The sequence below is a fragment of the Dioscorea cayenensis genome, chromosome 7 (assembly GCF_009730915.1).
Source record: "Dioscorea cayenensis subsp. rotundata cultivar TDr96_F1 chromosome 7, TDr96_F1_v2_PseudoChromosome.rev07_lg8_w22 25.fasta, whole genome shotgun sequence".
Lineage (NCBI taxonomy): Eukaryota > Viridiplantae > Streptophyta > Magnoliopsida > Dioscoreales > Dioscoreaceae > Dioscorea > Dioscorea cayenensis.
This window is the reverse complement of record NC_052477.1, coordinates 26,225,326-26,231,618: the sequence shown is the minus strand read 5'-3', so window position 1 is coordinate 26,231,618 and position 6,293 is coordinate 26,225,326. Positions and strand designations below refer to the sequence as shown.

The 6,293-nt window shown below is 38.8% G+C and overlaps 2 protein-coding genes across 3 annotated transcripts; one reads left to right on the top strand and one right to left on the bottom strand.

Annotated features, from left to right (window-relative positions):
* Positions 1–1,109: 1,109 nt before the first annotated feature.
* On the top strand, positions 1,110–2,657 carry LOC120265658. 2 transcript variants are annotated; one of them, XM_039273610.1, is made up of 3 exons: positions 1,110–1,651; positions 1,961–2,063; positions 2,127–2,657. In XM_039273610.1, exons 1-3 carry the CDS (start codon positions 1,373–1,375, stop codon positions 2,555–2,557), a joined length of 813 nt encoding a protein of 270 aa, XP_039129544.1. In that variant the 5' UTR covers positions 1,110–1,372; the 3' UTR covers positions 2,558–2,657. The 2 variants fall into 2 exon arrangements, with proteins under 2 accessions (XP_039129544.1, XP_039129545.1); XM_039273611.1 differs by lacking the exon at positions 1,961–2,063.
* A 77-nt stretch (positions 2,658–2,734) lies between these two features.
* LOC120265667 (putative disease resistance RPP13-like protein 1) lies at positions 2,735–5,482 on the bottom strand. The gene is made up of 2 exons (XM_039273618.1): positions 2,935–5,482; positions 2,735–2,816 (listed from the first exon to the last, which is right to left on the bottom strand). Exons 1-2 carry the CDS (start codon positions 5,470–5,472, stop codon positions 2,781–2,783), a joined length of 2,574 nt encoding a protein of 857 aa, XP_039129552.1. The 5' UTR covers positions 5,473–5,482; the 3' UTR covers positions 2,735–2,780.
* Between the last annotated feature and the right edge of the window lie 811 nt (positions 5,483–6,293).

Sequence of the window (6,293 nt, the reverse complement as noted above, 5' to 3'; positions counted from 1 at the left end):
AAATTAACAATCCTAAGCATGTTTCTGATTATCGTCCAATATCCCTTTGCAATGTCTGCTACAAAATTATTTCAAAAGTGTTGGCAAATCGGCTGAAGGTTTTTTTGCCTAGGATTATCGGTCGTGAACAATGTGGTTTCATTACTGATCGCAATCCTTTTGATAATATCATTGCCCTCCAAGAAGTAGTTCATACGATAGATCGCGATTATTCAAACCCCCCTAGGATGATAGTCAAATTAGACATTGAAAAAGCATATGATACACTGAATTGGAATGCAATTCTTGCCACTCTAGCCCGTATGAACTTTCCTAGCCGCTGGATTGCTTGGATTCAAGCTTGTATTAGCTCTTCCTCCTTTTCCCTATTGATTAATAAACAGCCCACCTCCTGGTTTAAATCATCCCGTGGTCTTAGACAAGGTGATCCTCTATCTTCATATCTTTTTATCATTGTTGCCCAAAATCTTACATCTTTTCTTAATTATGCTATGAGTCTAAGTTTGATTCCTGGCTTTGATCACTCTCTTAGGAGTAATTTCAATCATCTTATGTATGTTGACGATTTAATCCTTATCACTCATGCGTCTCGTAAGGTTGCTCGAAATATAAATTTATGTTTTTCAATTTATGAACATCTTACTGGTCAGCGAGCCAATCCTCTCAAGTCTGAAATCTTTTTCCTTCCGGATTTAATAATGGGCTTAAGGTCAGATCTCGTAATATCCTTCGTGACTAAACTGGGACTTTTCCTCTCAAATATCCGGGAGTTTTGATCTCTCTAAGCGTCTTGCACTCGCTTTGTTTTTAATTTGTGGATAAGATCAATAACTCCATAGCTCTTGGAACCATTCTAGAATCTCTAAAATTTTGGTAAAACTGTTTCTCATTAACTCCTCCATTCTTTCTACTCCTATATACTATCTCTCGATGTATCCCTGTCCCACGACTTTTGTGTTGGATGGCATTTCTAAAGCAGCTAGGTCTTTCTTTTGGGCTAAGGGTGGCAATAGAAAAGGCATGAATTCAGTGAGTTGGACGGATATTATGTTGGATAAAGGCTGAGGGGGTTTGTCTATTCAAAAATCTTCGTATCTCTAAAAATTTCGTTGATGGCTAAAAATGTGTTCAAATATCTTAACAAGCATGATTCCATCTGGGTTGACATCCTTTACAACAAATATGGCTCTATAAATTTCTGGTCTAGTTCTATACCTGCTAGTTGCTCTTGGTTCTTTAGAGGTCTGTGCTTAACTGCTTCTCATATTAAGCCTTTCTTGTGGATGAATAAGATTAACCCTAATTATACCAAGTTTCTTCTGGACCCCTGGTATTTTGAGATTCCTATTGTTTTAAACCTACGTATCTTAACATGGATATCCCTCTTGAGAATTTATGCATCTCTGATTGTTTAAATGGGAACTCTTGGAATTTGAATAGCCTCCTATTGATCTTTGGTGACAACATTAATCTTACTCTTATTAAGTCTAAGAGAATCATTGCCGATTCCAATAACCTGTGGGTTTGGCTTCCTCAATCATATAAGCTCACCATTCCTTCCAAGGTTTATCACCATCTCTGTAATGGTGATGCTTATTCTGATTCGTGGGAAGGCTGGGCTATTTTATGGCATCTCAATATAGCTCCAAAGGTAAAGCATTTCATTTGGCTTCTTCTTCATAATGCTATTAAAACCCATGAGTTCCTCTACCGGTTAAACTTGGGGCCTCGCTCTTTTCTGTGGTTTTTGTAATCTTGATTTTGAGACTGCAAAACATCTTTTTAATTTATGTCCAAAGGCTCAACGTATTTGGGGTTTGATTAATGCTGCTACTGGTAAAAATATTTCATTCTGCAATGATTTCACATCTGGATTCTGGCTCTGTTCTAATTAGAATAACTTTGACTTGATGTCTCAATCCTTTATTGCTGTGACTGCTTGGCTTATTTGGAAAGCAAGGTGCAATCTCATCTTCCAAAATACTCCTTTGGATTGCATTGCCCTTTCTTCACAAGCTGTGGCCCGTGTCAGGAGTACTCTTTCAATCAATCCTCTGTTATTGGTAGGAACCTTTTAATTAATAATTTCTCTTCTGCTGATGCTCCATTCCTGTTTGTTAATGCAGTCTGGAATATTGAATCTGTCAAGTCTGGAGTTGGCTTTTCCATCTCCAACTTCAACTCAAGCTTCGTTCTTGCCGGTTGCGGACCAATGATTGCAGAATCCTATATTGTTGCTGAAGCCTGCGCCCTTCTTTTTGCGTTGCAGAGTACACTGAGTCAGAGAATTATATGCAAACAGATTTTCCTTGCTAGCTATGATCTATTAGCTGCCATAAACCAGAATTCCCGGCTTGCTGATTGGCGTCTTGAGACATTGATAGAGAATATTTGCTTTCATTTGGAAGAGCTCATGTTTCCCCAGATCCACATCATTCCTCTTCGTTGGATGAAGTCTTCTGTTGACTTGGCCATCTTTGGTTCCAGCAAGCATGCTCTGATTTTGTATCATCAAGGAAGAGACCTTCCACATTGGCTTATGAAGCATTTTGTTTAATGCTTTATTTAATTTTGAAGTCTGTTTTCTTTCTTTCAGATTCTATGCGACCTTGTAATTTCTAGACAGTTGTAAGTTTTTTGTTTTTTGAATAAATAGCTTTCAGAGCTCTTTTCCCCAAAAAAAAAATATATTAGAGATATATGGATAAAGATTTAAAAAATCTAGGATTATATACACAAGCAAATTAAAAAAAAAAATATCTGCTATATTCCTTCAGCTTTTACTTCATCCTTTGGATGGGATCAAATCTGCAAAACTGGCAAACAGATAAAACCAAAGTTAGATTAATTCCTTTCTAAAAGAAAAATACACATGCATTAAAAATTAATTCTTTCTAATAATTTTTACATGAGCTATTAAAAGCAAACATTTACCTGCTTGTACTGAAATCCATGAAGATGGCACCAGTGCTTGGGACCTTTCCCATCACAAATTTGTACATATTTGGGCAAGACAGGCAGGCAATCATCAGGTAGGAACTGAAGCTCAGGACAAGTTTCTACTGTCAATTGTGTGAGAGAATTAAGATATTTCATGCCCAAGAGTGATGAAAGCTGTCTGCAATTGATTATGAAGAGTTCATTAAGCCTGGATGGACAAGCAGCATCATGGTGCACAGTCACATCCCTCAGGTTCTCACAATTTGAAAGAGTTAGAGTAACAAGTGATTCAAAGGATGGAAGTTGACATATCTTTGGGCATGTTTGAATGCTGAGGTTCTTTAGCTTCGGAAAAACTTTATCCATAACTGAACTCCAGCTTTCCCATTCCTGCATGTTTGAGAAGGACAACACCTCAAGTGCAGGGAATGAAACCTCTCCTTCATGAGCAACTGATTTCATTTTTTCAAATTTATAAAGAGAAAGAGAAGTGAGAGAAGGTAGTCTTGCTGTTAACCAAGGGAAATCTTGTATTTGTTTGCAGGAACTGAAGTCAATGCTGGTTAATTTGGAGAAGGATGGATCACCAAGCCATGCAGGCAAATCACAACCTTTGTAACCATCTATTTCCAAGCTTGAGATGTTGTAGTGTGGTTGTAGTCTCTCCAGCACTAAAAAATTCATCTCTTCACTGCATACATTATCCTCATCTGGATGCTGAGGACAACCCCAGTTCAGCTTCAGATCCTTCAATTTACACTTGGTTTTAAGGTTTCCTACAATGACACTATCCACAGAAACCAGTTTTTCGAGCTCTGATATGCAAAGCTTTCCTTTGATATTCACCAAGTTCTTCAACTCTTCAATACCACAATGCTTTCCAATTTGATCAGCTCTTCCAACTCTGAAGTAAACCAGAGTTTCAAGATTAGTTAGTTTCCCAATCCCATGAGGTAGTTTAGCTCCACTGGGGATGAACAAGTATTGTAATTTTACAAGGTTTGATATCCCTTGAGGCAACTCTTGAAGGTTGTAACATGATTGCACATCCAAAGTGTGCAAATTGTGAAGGTGGCCTATCGATTCAGGCAACTGAACTACAGAAAATGAAGAAAGAGCAAGACATCTCAAGTTAATTAGATTGCCAATTTCACTCGGCATCTCTTGAAGAACACAGTTCTTTAAGTCCAATGTTTGCAGGTTATACAACTGACATACAAGCTGTGGCAATGCATCCCAAATTATATTGCTTTTCACAGAAAGATGTCGAAGATGCTTGAAGTTGCCGATCCAAGTGGTTGAATCATGTGGTCTATCAAGCTGCAATTCCAGCGCTCTCAATCGTTCAAACATGGGAAGCAAACTTTCACTTTTGCTAGTATATTTGAGGTCAAGACAATCAAATGTTCGTAAATAGTTTGTTTCCTTCAATGATAGAAGCTCTGCTAGTTCTGCATCTGCTTCCACCTTTGATGGATATGTCACCTTTAGGTGCCGAACTTTGTTAGAGATCACATGTCCCACCGCTTGACTTTCACTTATATCGATTGAAAAACACTCGTTTTCTGATATTAACTGTGCAAGATCTTGAAGCATATCATGCATTACGTACCATTCATCTTCATTCCCTGTAGTTAACCCCATGTGTGGGTTCTCGTATAATTGGAAGTATGATCTCTGCTGCAACTCATTGAAGTAATTCTCTCCTACATCCTCCATTATTTTGCTCCCTTTGACGCGAATATAACCTTGTGCCATCCAGAGCCTGATAAGATTGCCTTTTCTGAACAAGTGAGCTTTTGGATACATTGAACAATACAAGAAGCAAGGTTTCATGTATGACGGCATTCGGCTATAGCTTAGTTTCAATGCAGGTATAATCTCAGCTTGAGCTTCATCCAATTCCCATAGCTCACTTTGGAGAACATCCCACCAACTGCTTTCCTCTGTCTCATATAGAAGAATGCCTGCAAGCGCCTTCACTGCCAACGGTAAGCCATTACACTTGTTGACAATCTGTTTACCGATGTCTACAAACTGTGATGAAACTTCTTGACCTGCAAATGCATAGTGTTTGAACAATAACCAAGATTGCCCTTCAGGTAAAAGGCCGAGTTTATAAGGTGAAATTCTTCCTGTTTGCATGACTTGGGCAACTGAGCTATTTCTCGTCGTCACAATTATCCTAACAATGTCAGCATTGTCGAAGGGGGTTTGCAGCAACTGCCAAGGGCTCTGTTCTTCATTCCAAACGTCATCTAAAACAAGGAGGACCTTCTTTCCTGCCACACTCTCACTCAGGACAGATTGAAGCTCATTTAGCTCAAAAAAATCACAAGATTGTTGGCCGCTCAATGTCTCTATGATCAGTTTAGTCAGGCGTACAACATTGAAATTCACTGATACATACACCCATCCTTTCACATCAAAGTATTCGCAAACTCTTTGATCTTTATATATAAGTTGAGTCAGTGTTGTCTTCCCAAGTCCTCCCATGCCCACAATGGGAATGACTGAGAATTTACAATTCATATCAGAAAATAGTAGCTCAATGAGCTTTTCTTTATCATTATCCCTTCCAAAAACACGCGATTCGTCTACAGAGGAACTTGGTGGTGGTGGCCTGATAGAATCAGCAACATCATCATCATACCATCTCGGACCAAGTTCTCTTAAACTCAATGCATTTCGATCCTTTTCAATCTCACTAAACCTCTCTCTGATTTTCCTAATCCTATCAAGCGTATGATTTGGAAATGATGGCCCTTCCGAAAAAATCGAAGTTGACAAGAAATATATTTGCTATCAAACAACATATAGAGAAGTTAGTTAGACACTGACTATTTAAGCCAGAACAACAACTAAACATAAGGACACATACCTCATCCTCAACCTCCACACTTTTTCTTTTGCGAGAAGTTCTTGCAGCAGCAGCAGCAGCAGTTCTGTTCTCGACTTGATAACGCAACAATTCATACTCATACTCATCGAGGACATCCTCGGCATCATAAGCGATGCCTTTGAGTTCCTTAAGCCATAGCCTGACTGATGCATCTCTAATCTCTCTTCGCCCGGCATCCTCAAGAAGTGCCTCAATATTCCATAGTGTCATTTCCAACCCCTTCAGCTCATCCTCAATAACTTTCTGAGCATCTGTTGATGATGATGAAGGTGATCTACTGAAAGCAGTCACTAACCTTCTTGTTATTTGGAGGACTGATGACAGAAAGGCCATGACAGCAGAGCTTTTCTCAGTGTATTTTGGAGTCAAAGCAGAAGATGAGGGGAAGATCTAGGATTAGTGATTGATTTAATTATGACCATCTTAGTGATGAAGCACCATGCTTGATGTC